This window comes from Pezoporus flaviventris, unplaced genomic scaffold, assembly GCF_033815535.1.
Source record: "Pezoporus flaviventris isolate CSIRO_AGI_PZ_B2104156 unplaced genomic scaffold, CSIRO_AGI_Pfla_v1 ptg000031l, whole genome shotgun sequence".
Taxonomy (NCBI): Eukaryota; Metazoa; Chordata; class Aves; order Psittaciformes; family Psittacidae; genus Pezoporus; species Pezoporus flaviventris.
In genome coordinates, this window is record NW_026892579.1 from 7,150,037 (window position 1) to 7,167,217 (window position 17,181).

The window sequence follows — 17,181 nt, forward strand, 5'->3', positions numbered from 1 at the left end:
GGGGGCAAAAGGATGCTGGAGAGAATCCAATCTAAGCAATTTGATGAGTATTCAAACCCCCCAAAAGTAGTAAAAGCCACACTTGATTTTTTTTTCTTTCAGTAACTGCAGTACAAGAGCAGATACAGTATGAGGCTGAACAGGACACACAAGGTGAATCTATATTTGAGAAATTCAGGTCTTTATTTTAGACAATGATTTTTCTTTTTCTTTTAACAAAATATGTTCAATACATCAACATTTTTCTAAGGTAGGGGCTTTTCTAATTATGTAACCATTTCCTCCTCAATTCTGAGGTAGAGATACAGACATTCCCAATCAGCATTTAAAAAACCAAACAAACACTTAAGCCCTTTCCACTATGAGCCAAACATAAAAGCAATGCACAAGAACACAATGTCCATTTTTCCACTATTAATTGCTCAGATAAATTTGAAATCATGTCATGGCCTATAAAAATTGGCCCATTAACTCCATGAACAAGTCCTGAAAAGATCAGAGCTAGTATCATGGAGGAGCATCATCTAAGGCAACACTTCCAGAAGGAGAATCCTCTGCCCCAGAAGCAGGGCTGTCAGGCAGAGGAATTGAGACATCCATTTCCAAGCTGTGCTGCTTCTCCAGATCACAATTCACATCAGAATTTCCCCCACCACTCACCTCTCCCTCTAACTCTTCAGCCAATTTGTCATGGGCCTGAGTGGACTCCTCAGAATCTTTTTCACGCAGGAAGCTGCATATCGTATTAGGCCTGCTGTAGGAAAAATCCCTGTCCTTGATCTGTAACCACTCCACTCCCCCTGAGGCAAAGAAGGAAAACTGATATTGGTGACAACAGCAGTTAAGAATTAGCAGCAGTTTTTTAATTAGTTTAAGTTCACCGTTATTAAGGATGAGCCTGAGCAACATTTAAGAATAAAAAAAAACCAAAACAAATGAAAAGCAAAAGGGTAGTGCTAATAAATACTACTATATGTAGCAAGGTACTCAATATCCAAACAAATAAAAGCACTAACTTCTGTATGACAAAAGACCACTGAAATAAAGCAATCATATGAGCACTGAGTTCTGCCTACATAATGAAAATCAACATGAATGCTCTGCTAGGTGTGTCTTTGGAAGTAATTTAATTTATTCATTTACACTTAACTGTAAACTCAGTAAGAACAATTCAGTTGTAGTACATACAACACAAAACTTCTTACTAAGGATCTCTGAGACTTTCAACAATTACAGACTCCAAAAGTCACTAGAAGAAAAAAAAAAAAAAAAAAGGAGAAGAGCAGCACCTCTTATTGTAGAATTAGTGCCAAAACTTTTTTACATGACACAGAAAAATACACCAGGGAACATCAGCATATGTTATATGTTTGCTCTGCTCATACACGCTTCTGTAGGAATCTCCTACTAGCCACTTCTAAAGGCAGTATGATCAGAAGAAATTTCTTTGTGCGTGTTTTGTATTTAAATATACACATTTGGTGCCTAAAGAAGAAAGTTCCTCTAAGTTCCTTTTTGCTCTTGAATCAAACACTTAGTGCTGACACTCCTAAGTATAATCCCCATCTACATCCCTGTGCATAAAAGCAGAGGTACTAACCAACATTCTCTTCTCCTTCCTTCTTTTCTGTCAAAAGTGTCCGTGTCATGTTCAACTTCTTCACTGTGTGGCACTTGTATTTCAGCTGTACTTTTTGGTTGCCTTCTGCATCTACTATGAAGAAAGGGAAAAAAACAATACCCAAACCCCAATCATTATAGTGAATTCCAGATCAACTGAAGCAAGACACATACTTTTAACCTTCCTGGCAACCACTACATAACAGGACATGAAATCACAATTACCATGTTCTGTGTTCTCTTCAAAAACCACACAGGTTCCCAGCGTATCTATGGAAAACAAAGTGAGAAAGTCTTAGAGGCTATTTTATATCACCTGTAGATACTGTAACCACCGGCACAGCTGGTGGGAACATTCCAACTTCTAGCTCCTCACAAAGGCTCAGCACTGATAACCACACTGCCAACTCAGGGACAGGAGTATCACACTCATTCAAAGTCATGACAAATGAGGATTCCAGATCATTTTCTTACAGACTAGTGTTGTCACCCTGAGGCAAATGGAGAACTACCGGTTGCACAACACGTCGGTCCTGCTTATACAGGAGACAGCAAACCCTTCAAGGCATTTACGTCCCACATTTTTCCCTGCTGAAATACAAGCTGGTGCAGCCTGGAGTCAGCTTCCAAGGCACACTTTCCAGTAAGTAACATGGGTGCATGCTGCACCTCCATATGGTGTTATACAAACATCACCCAGAAATTCAGCACCTCACAGGACCATGTTTCACCATTAGCAGTGCAATTAACCTATGTTAAAGTTCTTTGGGTCATATGAAAAAGGAGAGATTTTATCCACATTACTTTTCCTACCTTCATATTCTCCTGCAAATACATATCTGTCCACTTGTAAAATGGGTTTCTCTGTCTCTATTCCCTACAAAAAGAGGGACAAAATTCCACATATGTCAGGTCTCTTAGTCCAGGAAGATTTCTTGCTGTAAAGCCAGAGAAGACATATAGCAGAACCCAGATTCCATCAATTCCTTGAAAAGATAAATATATTAAAAAAACGAAACAAAACAAAACAAAACCAAAAAACCACCAGCAAAATAAGTACTCCCTAACATGGTAAATGTGAAATAACAAGTTTCCTTTGCTATTAAGGGAAAAGGAATGGATTTTGGACTGCAAAACTGTCTGAAACTGTCAGCTTTAACTGTACAAAGAGTACATCTTTAAAACAGGATTTCTGGAAGTGGGTTAAGAGTGGATATGATTTCACAGAAGCTAGCAGGCTCCTGAAAAATGGCAATTACATTAATATTTATTAGTTTAAAAAAGTTTAATAAAAGATGTTTTAGTCATTACAAATGACCCTGAGGTCTTCTGCAGTGTTAAACATAGGGGTGAGGGGAGAAGGGGTTTTCTTTGTGTTTTTATATGGAGCTTCGTTAAGCAGTGATAACAACTGTGACAGAGGGTTTAGCCAATCTTACTGTAGAATCAGTGTACTGTTAAAAAAACAATAAATGTAATGACAATTTTTCAGTCTATCACTGTATGTTACTTTAAGTATATTAAATACAAAGAATATACCAAATAATACTGTTCACAGTAAATCACAACAAAACCAACAGTGCTGAACTGGTGTAGAAAATGCTCTAGTATGTTAAAAAGGATCAAAGAAATTCAAATTAAATTGAAACATATTTAAGTTACAGTAAATAAATCTAAAGTGCTGTTATGTCCTCTAGGAAACTAATTTCACCTCTATTTTAAATTAATAATTAAAAATACACATATTTGCATGAAAAAAGATGTTATTTTCTAAGCTCCAATCAGTGTAAGTTCTATAAAGCAGAATAACTTTCAAAAGTACTTTTCAAAATACACAAAGTGAAGAAGTGTGGCATAAAGCATTACACCAGCACCAGAAGTGCAATTGTAGGATCTCAGAAGCTTCTGTGATTACTGTGTGTCTATAGCATGAAGGAGTTTGAAATGTTATTTGATTTTTTTTTTTTTCTAAATAAGGAGTAGGAGAGTAAGGCAGCAGTTCTGTCAGCTCAGAGCAGAGATTTTTCAAATACACAGGCCAGGATCCCATTATCCTTTATATAAAATATACCTATAGACTGTATTTTGATAAAAATTGATGTCTGATCAGAACACATTAATTAAGGGAAAATGTCTTTTAATGGTACATTGTGGACATCAACATTATCTTCATGTCCTGAATAAGCACACACTAAAAGTTTTGAAGATGAAGCACTGTCTGGTAAATTGCGTAAAATCCAGAACGTCACACAGGTTAGTCGGAATTTGTGTGATTTTCCTCTCATACTCTTAAAAAAAATAGAGTATATAAGATCAGGAAGATTTAAGCTCTGGGATTCTCTTTCTGCTGCATAAGCTGAGAATATCAGTAGCATTAAGCTAACATGTAGAATTGTACTTTTTACTACAGGAAATTAATTTTAAAAATGAAAACATCAGAACCAGGCAACAGCATTAAGGTTTTTAATATTAAACACTTTATTTCTTTGGCTTATTTGCATTCCTTTTTGGACTACACAAAAATGGAGACTGTCTTCCCCTTATGTGACCAGCATCACAGAAAATTTGCTAAACAATAACACAAAGAATCTTCTATTGGAGTTTTAGCAACAGTTGTCCATTATCAAAAAACTCAAGGAATGGTTACTCTGTGGAGTGAGTAAAGGTAGATTTGGATACAAGCAGATTATAGTATAGATACTGACAAGTTGCTCTAGTAACATTACAATAGAATCTCAAAGCACAAAATTTAAAAGAATCCCAATAATGCTCTTGAAGACTATGTAGTTATTCAGCCACCAGTCATGAATCATCTGTGTAATATATTTCAAGTGACTTAAGTAAGGTCCAGGAAGCAAATCTGCTTATAAAAACGTATCCAGTGATGGATAATTTATGAATTATTAATGTATTCCTACATTTGACATTTTAAGAATTGGCTTTACCACCTCACATATAATCATGATCAGTGGCATACTCAAGTGTGCTCTTCCATCTTCTCAATCTATAATAAAGGTCTATTTTCAGAAAGTATTTGTAAATCAATAGTACTTATACTATCTATAGAGCTCTCATAGACCATACAGGTTTTGAAGGGCAAATAAAATTTGTCCCCTACAGAGAAAATGATTAAACTATTCAGAAGGAAAAGGATCAGTACGCCAGAGTTTTAAAATAACCTCACAATGAAGCAAACAACATCCAAAACTGTTTACCAAATGCTTAACACCCAGTTATCCTTTACAACACTTGAACTTGCCAGGCAGTATCTGCAGAAGCCCTATTATAAACAGTACAATTCAGAAAGATTTTGGCTTTAGTTGTCAGCTGTATTCAAGTTATTTGAACAAAAATGCTTAACAATTTTTTTCTTTTTTAATGTGAAAAATCTGTCAGTTAAAAAAAATTGACTTAAAGCTCAAAGTCAGAGTGGATAATGGTCCCAGATTATAAATACTTCTAAAAATGTTACCTTATATTTATGTAATATTCCATTCAAAAGACCATATGCCATTTCTGAACTAGAGCGCACAACATGCAGCCAAACAAGGCCAAGATAGCGCATGTAAGATTTGACCTAAATGTTATCAGCTTCAAGAATCTAGAAATAGCCGCAGTCCCTTGTTCACACATGTACTGACTTACCCCTTTCCTACTGTGCTGTAATCACTCACCAAAATCTTGCATTTGTTTTCACATTTCTCTAGGAAGTCTGAATCAATAATTCCTGACAGTTCCACCATGACCAGCTGCTCCTACGAGGTAAGTTTACAGTGTACATCACTGATCTATCTGAACTCAGGGAAAAAAAGAAAAAAAGCATGTCTCATCCCCCCCCAAACCCAACAAGCAACCCAAACCAAAAAGAAGAGCATACAAAGACCTAGACCTTCAGAATAAAGAGCCCCCATATCTGACTTATTCTACATTTTATCTAAAGAAAATGGCAGATGGATAGCTAGGGAACCACAGTGACCTACTACTCCACCAGACACCTGGTTCGCACCTGAATTTCATGGCCTTTTCTTCTTAGCTAGGAAGGGAGCTCTTTTTACACCCTTTATAAGTAACAAACAATAATGGTAAATTATTTATGAATTATAACAGTACAACCACTTACATACATTTTCCCAAAGCTCTAGTACTTAGCTAAATAAGACAATATAGCGAGAGGTTAAGCAACATGTTGCTTGAAATGGTTACTTTTAACTCTTTGTAGCATACTGCTTTGAAATCAAGTCCTGTTTGCAATGCCTTACAATTTGGGGTGAGGAAATTGAAGAAAAGAAAAAAGAAAAAAAAAAAGCCACTTTGAAAAAGTTAGTTTATTCAAGGAAAAGAAAGAAGAGTTTTCAAGAATCACCGTCAACTAAGCACACATAAATACACAGAATAATAACAGTAACTGTATGTTCGGATGTCATGGGGGTAGGAAGAAAATGAAACTGGAAGATTGCTTAGTGATAACGCCGTTTTCCGGAAAACCTGAAACAACAGCTAAAGCGATACTGCTTCAGAGACACCACCGCTGCGCGGGGACAGCACTCCCGATAGGCCACGGGAAAGGCGCTCGCTCGGTTCCCGCCCGGGGACAGCCATACGACCCCCGGCTCTCCTACGCGTCCGGCCTGCCCTACCAACCCTCCGCCAAGCGGCGGCACGACGGCGGAAAGCGGTTACCGGGGGTATGGAGAGACAGGGACACGGTGAGAGGAGGAAAGCCAGCCCCTCTTACACCGAGGCCTCATAGCAAGTGCTTGGCCGCGGCAGCCCACAGGAGGGCGGGCGCACGTCCCTTCGCGGGCACCTGACAGGCATCCCGCTCCGGATCGCTCAGTGCCAGCAGAAGGGAGAGGGGGCTGCGCCGGGCCCGCAGGAGGGACACGCCCCGAGGGGGTCGGTCCAGCTAAGCCGCGTCCCTTCCTCTAAAGCCACGGCAACGAAGGAGAACGCCCGGCGAACGTGTCCAGCTGTTAGCATCCACCAACCTCCACTTCTTCTTCCTCATCTTCATCGTACTCCTCCATACCCGCTGCTGCTGTTACCGCCGCCGCCATGTCACTAGAAGCAGCCCCGCTTCCCCTCAGCGTGCACCACGTGGCCCCAGCTCCGCCATCTCAGAGTGCGACCAGGCTCCGCCTCCTGCGGGCGGCGGCTGGAAGCGGCACCGACGGCGTGCGCGCGCTGCCGCACGTGCCAGCAGCCCCCGGCAGGTGGCGGGAGTGAGGCGCGCGCCTCAGTGATCGTTAAACGGCGGGGTGTGAGGAGGGGTCTCCGGGCGGGGCGGGGGGGGGTGTTAGGGGGAAAGTGTGGCGTTGCCGGGGTGCGCGGCGGAGCGAAGGGCGTGAGGATGAAGCTCTCAGGTAGGGAGAAGCCCGCGGCTGGAGTGCGCGCAGGGGGTAAGATACAGGGCTGTGGGAACGGGAAGAGGAACAGGCAGCGGCAGGCGGGGCAGAGGGGGAGTGGCAGCCGAGGGAGGAGGAGAGCTCCCGGGGGTTGCGGCCGGGGCGAGGCGAGGCGGCTGCGTCGGGAAGCGGCTTCCAGGACCTGAGCGGCTCGGTTTCAAATGGGTGCCTGTGCGAGCCGTGCCGTACCCCTCTGTCCTCCTGTCACCACCGGGTCGCCTGGACCCGAGCTTTCCACTGTCTGTGAGGTTTTCCACAGACTCCGTACTTTGCCAGAGCGGAATCATACGCCGTTGCTCAGTCCTCGTTTGTCAGGTTGAACGAGGCACATCATCCTCTCTTCGTTTTCCTTTTCACCCTAGCAGTTTGCCTCTGCACCTGTGCCACTCTCCCTTGTGTGCTCGCCTTACGCACTCACCATTGCAGATTGAATCATGCCAGGCCCTTGTAAAGTGTAAAGCTTTGTGTGTCGTTGTGTGCGTGTCTGATAAGACAACCAGAAAGCATTAGGCTAAATACAGCAAATACACTCGTTTGATTTCCATCTGACAAGTATTCCTGACGTGATGTGTTAGACGTTGCACTCCGTAATCCTTGGTCTCGTGCTGTTTCTTGTAATGTAATTCTCTGTTGCTTTCCTTCTGTATGCTATGTTTCTGACTTTGTACTAGAAGTGTTTTCCTATGTACTGTGCCAAAGTCATTAATGAAAATGTTAGATAAAAACCCAACGGGCTTCACTGTACATTTTCTTCCAGCCTCTACTTAACGTCCATAAGATAAACATAATGTCAGTGTAGCACTGTATCGAGTGTTTAACAACATCCAGATATGTGTGATTTAGTGCATTTCTCATTTTCCTAGAAAAATCACTGATCTTAAACATATCAGGTAAGTTTAGCAGGATTTTTCTCTGGGAAGCCAGCATTAGGCTTCATCTCATTATATGTTAAGCTTCATATTTTAAATTATTCTTTCTTACAGCTTGTTTTAGAATATTGAATACTGCTGTGGTAAGAATAGCCTATAAATTTGGATTGGTTCTAAATACAGAAAAAAATGCAGTGGCATGGCACCATTCTGCCAGGCAAATGGCAAAAGTTTGAATTTTGAATTGCTTGAATTTGCAGGGGATAATAGCTGTGAACAGGTGTTTGATGTATAGCAAGTGTTAATTATCAAATATTTTAAAATAATAGTTTGTATCACTTGCTTACTGTGGGTTGCTGTGTCTAAGCATTTTTAGAAAACAAAAATAAGGTTTGATTTTCATGTTCTGCCACTAGAAGGAGATAGATAAATAAAATTATGTTTAGAGAGCTTGCTCAACATTTCTGAGAGAGGTTTTTAATGAGCTTCTAACTTCTAAAGCTATATGTCAGTGTTGGTAACTTTAGCTAGTTGGTCTTATGCTGCATAATACGAGTACATGTGTAGTAATACATGTTGTCTTTTAATAGTTCTTAACTACTGATTTCTATTTATTAAATCATTATATTTGGCACCAGGTCTTCCTGCCTTTAGATAAAATTTTTGTTGTTTTAAAAAAGTTCTCTCTGAATAAAGCAGAATAAACTTTCAATCACAAATATATATTTAAAAATTGTCAGAACTGACAGTGCTTCTGTTACACTAACACCATCATTCTTTTTTTTATAGATGGGAGGAGGTTAAATTCCTTGGCTAGAACTACAGAAAGCCCTTACAAGAACATAAATGTAGGCCAGATAAGCCTGTGTAAATCATGGACAGGCATGAACTGCCAAAGAAGGAACCAGTACACTCGTTTGCCTTTATAACAGCCTAAGTATCATGTAATATCCAGGTTCGTCTCAATCTCCTAGTTACCATGGGTCAGGCTGTGCAGCTGGATGACGAGAAATTTTTGGTGCATTAGTGCCAAATGTATTTTAAAGGAGACTACCTCACTGCGAGGCCAAACTTGTCATGGGCATTAGTGGTTTGCTGGGGCCTTCCATACCCTGGCAAGAGTATTTCAGCAATTTACCTCTTAAAGAGAGTGTCCTTGGAGTCTGCTGGGGAGATTGAACGCTTGATGAGATAAACATGGAGATACGTATTTTGAAGATCCAGGTTTGGGGTTTCTTGAAGCCTCAGCTAACAATCCTGTCAGTGCTTGAACAGGTTTGTGTGTGTGTGTGTGTGTGTGCTGCCAGAGGCAAGTACCCAGCTGGCACTTAGGGCAGTTTAAGTCAGTGATGACCAAATGGTAAATTTAAAATAAATGATCGTGTCCGAGATCTAGGTACACAATATGCATGCACTAGTTTCAGTGGGTTCACTTGCAATTTAAGCATGTTAATGCATATTTTGGGCCTGGTAGTTTGCAAATTTTTGTTGTGGAGGTTCATAGATTAGATACGTGGACTATTTTAACAAGTAGCCATTTTTGCATTTAAGGTACATTACTGGAAATCAGAGAAAGTTTACTGAAACACATAATGAACAAATTCTGGCTACTTTGTCTTTTTTTTTTTTTTTCTTTTCATTTTATTTTTATTTTTATCTTCCTTCTCAATTCATTCTCCTTTTGCAGAAGGCAATCACCCTTTCTCCATGCCCTCCTGAACACTTACCTTCTCAGTGAGGCCCTGGCACTAGTCTATATAAGTGAAAGGTTAGATGTGTTGTAAAAACACGGAGTGGGAAAGAGTCTTTGTTTAAGTTCTTGAGTTTTATCTGTCTGTTTGGACTGTGACTCTGGTTAAAAAACTTTTGAATTGTGTAATAAAACCTCCACAGAATTTAGTATTTAAAAAATGCTAAAAGAGCCTATGTGTGCATGTATACACACACACACTATATATACATATAGTCTGTGCATCTGTACTATTTGCTGAATTGACTGCCTCAGGAGAAAGGTGTTGTTGGTGTCTAGGCTTATTTTAATTTGGAAATGTAACTAAAATTGATGATGTGACAAAAGGTGACTGCCTAATCAGACTTCTCAATGTTACCATGTGAAGTGACTAAGTGTGATGATACAGTGTTGTAAGATGCAGACAAATGCAGAAGGCGGCTTGTAGGAGACGAGTGTATGTTTCTGGCTCTGGTCAGGGTTACAAAAGGTAAATCAGCCCCAGGACAAAGGTAATTTGCTGATAGTATTACAGAGGCTGATTTCCATTTCCCTGCAGCTACATTGCTAAGCCTCTTCAGTTAGGAATTTGCAAGCCAAAGCAGCTACTAGGTTACCCCCCCCCCCAAAAAAAAACACCAAAAAAACAACCTGCTCCCCCCAAAAAAACCACCAAAAAAACAACCTGCTGGATTCCTTTGCATCCTTTGCATGTGTACCTTTATCTTTTCAAAAAGCTCCTTACAGCTTATGTAAGGAAATCCTAGCAACACTATTAGACAAAGCAGTCAGAGAAGTAGGGTAAAATCAGGGGTGCTGAATTTCCACAGTGCTTATTCTTTTTATTATGTCTAATCTAAGACTGTGGAGTGAGATGCAGTACAGTAGGAGGGAGGGAAGGAAGAAGCTGAGTGAAGGAGTCCTTTCTCTGGGATGGAGACTTTGGCACAGGTGATCCTCCAGCAGTTTGCTGGCCTTCTGCTTTATTTTTAGTGTCTGGAATCAGATGCCAGCGTAGAAGGAGATTAAAGAAGGGGTCAGATATTTCCGAAGTTCTGTGCTCGGGAGTCTGAAGGCTTCATGCCAGTCTAGGTGTCACAGACCCACTTATTATACAAGGTGGTTAGTCTGCCCAGGTGCTTGTTACCAGGCCTCTGCTTCCCCATCTCTTCCATTTAATTTCTGCAGACACTCAGAGCGAGGTCTGTCATGGTAGGAGCAAGAAAGCTGAGAAGCAGCTCTCTATGACTACCTGAAAGGAGTTTGCAGTGAGGTGGGGGTCAGTCTCTTCTCCCAAGTAAGGAGCGATAGGACAACAGATAACAGCCTCAAGCTGCACCAGGGGAGGTTGAGGTTGGATATTAGGAAAAATTCTTCATGGAAAGGGTGGCCAGGTGTTGGAACAGGCTTCCTTCCCAGAGAAGTGGTGCAATCACCATCCCTGGAAGTGTTCAGAAAATGTGTTGATGCCCTTAGTGACATGGCTCAGTGGTGGACTTGGCAGTCCTGAGGTAATAGTTGGACTTGATGATCTTAAAGGTCTTTTCCAACCTAGTTGAATGTATGATTCTGTGTGGGAGCATCTTACCACACATTGCATCTCAGCTGTGAAAGGGGAATTCTGCTAGTGAATCAATGGTAAAGAAGAGGCAGGAAAGGGTGGGTGCATCCCATTAGGGTGCATGGATTTATATATGTCCAGTTTGCTTAAGTATTCCCTGACCTGATCCTTTTCAACCAAAGGTGCCTCTTCCTTGCTCCAGACTACTCCTGGCCTCTAGGGCCTGGAGTTCCTGAAGGTCAGTCTTACTGAGACAAAGAAAGCACTAAATACTTCAGCCTTTTCCGTGTCCTGTGTCACCAGAGCCACAGCCCCATTCAGTCCTGGGCTCACATTTTCCTTAGCCTTTCTTTTGTCACTTACTTACAGAAGCACTTCTTGTTGTCCCTGACATCCCTCACGGATTTCAGTTCCCTGCATGCTCAGACAATGTCTCTGTAGTCGTCACAGGTATATATCCTTGATTCCACCTTCTCTAACGCTTCCTTTTTTGTGTTTGAGTTTGGCTAGGAGCTCCTTGTTCATCCACACAGGCCTCCTGGCATTTTTTGCTTGCCTTCCTACTCATTTGGGTGGACAGGTCCTGGGCTTGGAGGAGGTGACGCTTGAAACTGAAACCAGGTTTTCTGGACCTCCTCCTCTGTCAAGGGTGTTATCCCCATGGGAATCCACCGGTTGTCCTTGAAGAGGCTTACTTTGTCTTGTCTTTTCCTCAGGGAAGGGTATACCTGCTGGTATCCTGTGCTGAAGCATGTAAGGGAAAGAGCAGTAGGAAGATCCTGAGGGAAGTTGGGGCTGTATCCACATCTGGGAGAAATGCATCTTTGTGTCTATGAGCAATGGGGCAGGAGGAGAGTGGTGTGGTAGAGTTGAGCACTGCTGCAGTATCCTGCATGGAGTCCTAAAACTCAGCTCCCATCCAGTAAAACTTGTCAGGTGACAATCTTCTGATGCAGGTGGTAACAAGCAGGGAGTAAATTATGCTACTTGTTACCCAGCTAGATCAGAAGGGGATGTCTATCTACAGAATTGACTTGATATTTTATGAAATGTTAACGTTGGAATCCTTTACATGACCTCAGATTATTTGGCATCAGTTATTTGAGATACCAAGATGTAAATTCTTACTCCTGGTGGGCTGAATGCCCTTGACTTCAAAGGTTACTGGGAATACTCATTATTTTTCAGGACCAAGCTCTTATTTAATCTCAGCTGGCCTGTCTGTATTTGTTTAAAATACGTTTAAAACAAACTGATATAAAAGGCACTTGGATTTTTTTTTATACAATTATGTGAAAGCAGAAGGTTATTTCTGTTTCATATTTATTTACTGATTTTGATCAATGTTCCCAAGGCTTACTTTTTATTACAGTGAAATATTTTTATGGAACTGTGTTTTGTTTTCCTTGTACATGAACACAGCTTTGCTTGTTACTGAAGTACTGTTAAAAGCATTTTTTTATTTTAACCTCAGGAACTGCCAAAGTGGTTTGCAGTGCAGGAAATAAAAAATACTTACTAATCAATCTGCATCAGAAACATCAGAGTCTTAATTCAGTAAGCGTTTATTGAGGTGTAACTTGGCAGCAGTTTGGAATTCCTGGTAGTTCAGTGTTTTTTTAGGTATGCCCACTGACCTATGGAAAGTATTTCTCCCCAGTATAAAAAGTAAGAATCACATTGCTCAAGCCTGAGGGTAAACACTGTATGAACTTGTTTTTCTTACTGTGATATTACTACGAGGTGTTAGAATGTTCCTTTTTCAATCTTAGTTCATACTGTGTGAGTAAAATATTAAATGCATTCTATATCTTCAAAGAACAGGACAGATCTGACAAAAGTGAGGTAGGAAATAGTGAAGAGTAGTTGGACAAATAAGTCCAGTTGTACAACAGAAGGATTCACTGACTCTGTTATCTGCATGTGCATCTCTATAAGTACTAAAAATCTATTGCTCCAAGTACACCAAAGCCCCCACATCCAGAATAGGAGAGTAAGAATAGTTTAAATTGGCATAAGGAGATACTGTGCATGCTAGACCTTTGAGAAAAGGAGGTATAAATTATGCAGGGAAGGTAAAAACAGCTTTTTGCAATGCTAAAGGATGTTGAATCAAATCAGAATTACTTTAAAAATGAGTAACATACAATTTATATGAATTCTAAATGAGATGAGACTAAAAGTCTTGGTGCTGTAAGTTTTAGGCTTCTTGGAGTGAATAGTGAAGGAACCTACATGATGGAAACTAACTCTGGACTTGGTTCTTGATCACCATTGTGTATGATCCACTTCAAACTTTTTATGGAAGAGCTGTTCTGAAGTGATCTTAATATACTTACAGCTGATGCTTTTGCGCCAAAATAAAGTTCTGTTTGAATTACAGAGCACTGTGGACTGTGGCCCTTAAAAGAAACTAGGCTGCTAAGGAGTAAGAAGTTGTTCTTACGGATTGATTAATGTTTAAATGGTGGGAAACAAAGGGTAGAATGAAGCGGTCTGTCTTCAAAATGGAGATCATTAGTTGATTTCCATGGAAATTTGTAGTGTTAAACATACCCTAAATTATTTGTTTAAAAAAAAACCAAAAGCAGTGGAAGTGAGATACTGGAATTGGATGATAATACTGTGGTTTGGGGATTATAAAAATGAAAGCTTATTGTGATGATTCATAGAATCACAGAATCATAGAATGGTTTGGGTTGGAAGGAACCTTAAAGCTCATCCAGTCCCAGCCCCCTGCCATGGGCAGGGACACTTTCCACTAGACCAGGTTGCTCAGAGCCCTGTCCAACCTGACCTTGAACACTGCCAGGGATGGGGCGGCCAGTTTCTAAGGGCAGTTTGTACCAGTGCCTCACCACCCTCGCAGTAAAGAATTTCTTCCTAAATATCTAAATCTACCCTCTTTCAGTTTACGGTGATTAGCGCATGAATGATTGGATGGTAAAATGGCAGGTGAATTGCAGCTATTCTCTGGCTAGAGAACTCCTGAGCCAAAGATTACTGAAGGCTGAGATTTACGAGGTGAAATACCTTTATGTGCCTGTCCTGCCTGTTCTTCTGCTCTTTTCCAGGTATTCACTGTGGGCTGATTTAGGTGACAGGGGTACTGGCTAGGCAGATCTTTGATCTAGGTCAGTGTGTGGCTGGTTTGGGCTCTTAAATTTGGTTCAGAATGACAAACCAAACAGGTAATAAGCCTGCTAGATTCCTTTCCAGGGTTTGTAAAGGCAAAAATTCACATTAACTCACTGGGAGACTGGACGAGTAGTTGAAGGAGGGATACACTGGGGATAATAAAATGGGCAAATCATACCAGGCTGAGCACATCAACTGAGCTGACAACAGCTGGCAGTACACCACATATACTTGCATTCTTCACCAGGTGACCACTACTGTGGACAGCATAGGAGCTAGCTAGACCCAAAAGATTTAGGGTTCATACCCTTGTATAAACCCTAAATTCTGATTAGTAGTTTCATTTTTTTATTACAGCTATTTAACTCAACTATGTTTTGTACAGAAGCAGAGGAATATAGCACAGCAGATAAATCACAGCAGATGAGAGTTGGAAATCCCTCTGAAGATCCCATTGTCAGTTAATGTACATTTGGTATGCTTACAATTACTGCTTTTACTTGGGAAGGCATCAGTTCCTGAAAAAGGCTGTTACTGAGCTCTTTAGGAATTCTATGTAGGAAGACTGTGAAAAGTGCTGTTGTGAATGACTTTTAAGCTTTTAAAGCTATTGGAAAGGTAATTTTGAGGAGGTGTGTTGGCTTGGTCTGATGCAAAACTAGCACAGTCACACCATCTTACATCTGTTTTCAAGAGGAAGTGAGGGTAATGAATGGGAAGCAGAACCTGAATCTACAGCAAAGCACATTTACCATTTCCCCTGCTTGAGGAATACTGTTCAGAAATGACAAAAAAATGGGAAGAAGGAAATTGTCGCGGTTGACCACATTCTTTTACTAATCCTTACCTTTCTGATTCACCTCATTGCTTCAGAGAGGATGTGTTTGGAAACTAAGGCAACCAGTGCAATGTGATAATCCTTCCCTTGACAGTTAGTTCTTTTAAAGTGTTTTACATCTATGGTTGTTTTAAGAGGACAGTAATGCTTTATATGCAACAATAGAAATGACATATTAGATGGCAATGTAGAAGCATTCTATAGAGTATCAATTTCCTGATACAGGACAAGATATAAATTTTTGTATGTGTTTTCAATAATAATGAAAAAAGTTTAACTCAACAAGCTAATGGATCAGTTCAGTGTTTTTAAGTGAGTTCATAGGCATGCTTAGGTGCCACACTGTTGTGGCTATGTTGACACAAACACTACTGTAAGATCTTCTCATTTCATTTCTAATGTGGTTTGTATTATGTAATTAAAGGACAATTATTTGAAGAACCAATTCTTTAAAATAGCTTTTTGTTACAGCACACAATGCCCAGGGTGATTTGAGGGTATATCTACATGGATGGGTGCGGACAGTGGCAAGTTCCCTCTGCATGTGCCCTGAACCAGGCAGCTGTGAGCCTGTGGCTATGTAGCTGTGCTTTGTGTGTTCCTGAGTGTGAGCTAGTAAGTCTGTCTGTGAGGCAGGATATATTAGCTTGGGCTCAGAGCTGTGCTAGTGTGGCCACATGATTTCTGGAAAGAAGCTGGTGTTACGTCCAGCTGGCTCAGAGCGTGAATAGAGCAAAGACATGACTGCCTGTGTAAGCTAGTCAGAAATGCAGGTCAGGAGATTAGGTCTGAGAGAATTTCTCTATATCTGTATAGCTGCTGTCAATGAAATTTTTTGCCTTTATTAAAAAAAATAAACAATTATCTGATTTGATTTACAGTAAACTCATGATATTTAAAAAAAAAACAAGATCTGTTAGCCTTAAGGCCTAAAGACCTCACCATCCTTTATTACTTACATCTTCAGGGAAGCATAGTTGTTTTTTCAAAGCAAGAAATTGAGAGAGGGAGATAAAAATGTCAGCTCTCGAGAGAGTTATTAGCTGTCTGCAAATGCCTCAGCAGTACTTCCTGCTGATTTGGTGGGGTTCAGTTGTGGTGTTTTGTTGTGGTGTTTTGTTTTTTTTTTTTTGGGGGGGGGGGTGTTTGGTGTTTTTTATTGTTTTTTTTTGGGGGGAGGGGGTGGTTGGTTGTTTTTGTTTGTTTTGGGTTTTTTTTTTTTTTTCCTGTGGAGATCTGCTTTGAGAAGAGAAGAATTTATACCTCCTCTTGCGGATTTCTGAATGGTGAAACTTGACTTGAGCTACTCTGTACAAGTCTGCAATTAAAAAGGAGAATATTGAATTCTGTGGGCCTTGGCCTTTTTTGCTCTCTTTATTTGCCCTCTTGGAGATTCTGAAGGCACATTATCGACACTTAGGATCATCTGCAGTCAGCAGTCCCACACGTATTATAATCTCTACACATAATTAATTCAGGACTTTCTTTTCCTATTTCTGTTCTTACAGGCATGTGTTATATTTGCGCTTGGTCCCCAGTGAGTGAACTTCCAATACATTCTTTTGTTACTAACTTTGTAACTTTTTGTTGCAGTTCTTGCATTCTAAGTAGTTTATACTGAATAAAATATTATTAATTGAACAGTGACTTGCTAAAGAACATTCATCTGAACATGTGTTACATGAGGGGTTTTGTAAAAAGATTGCCATTAACTGCTGCTTTATTTGCCAGGGTCTTCACACTGTAGTTGAGCAACAGAATTATAGGAGATGAGAAAAGGTTTCTATAAGTTTATACTGTCATATCTGTATTTTGATATGGTATTTTTGATTTATCCTCCTAAAGAACTGAATATGACATTCCAACTGTCAGACTTGAACATCTTAGCCATAAGGTCCATCATTATTATCTATCATGGGCACAGGATTCCCCTACAGAGAAGTAAGAGATTTCTCTTTTAACAAAGAGAAGTTTATGTTGGCATTTAGATACGTATCTTCTTATGAAGACAACATCGGGTA

At 40.4% G+C, this 17,181-nt stretch overlaps 1 protein-coding gene and 1 long non-coding RNA gene across 4 annotated transcripts; one reads left to right on the plus strand and one right to left on the minus strand.

Annotated features, from left to right (window-relative positions):
- Positions 1–229: 229 nt before the first annotated feature.
- Positions 230–6,767, minus strand: GTF3C6 (general transcription factor IIIC subunit 6). 3 transcript variants are annotated; one of them, XM_061460123.1, is made up of 6 exons: positions 6,609–6,767; positions 5,295–5,375; positions 2,434–2,497; positions 1,846–1,890; positions 1,601–1,714; positions 230–800 (listed from the first exon to the last, which is right to left on the minus strand). In XM_061460123.1, the coding sequence occupies exons 1-6, from the start codon at positions 6,675–6,677 to the stop codon at positions 508–510; spliced, it is 666 nt and encodes a 221-aa protein (XP_061316107.1). In that variant the 5' UTR covers positions 6,678–6,767; the 3' UTR covers positions 230–507. The 3 variants fall into 3 exon arrangements, with proteins under 3 accessions (XP_061316107.1, XP_061316108.1, XP_061316109.1); XM_061460124.1 differs by having other exon boundaries at positions 1,601–1,711; positions 6,609–6,766; XM_061460125.1 differs by lacking the exon at positions 6,609–6,767 and adding an exon at positions 6,258–6,450.
- A 217-nt stretch (positions 6,768–6,984) lies between these two features.
- Positions 6,985–10,001, plus strand: LOC133272707 (uncharacterized). Its single transcript, XR_009744519.1, has 2 exons — positions 6,985–7,340; positions 8,684–10,001. It is a non-coding gene; the product is annotated as an uncharacterized LOC133272707 (long non-coding RNA).
- The last annotated feature ends 7,180 nt before the right edge of the window (positions 10,002–17,181 follow it).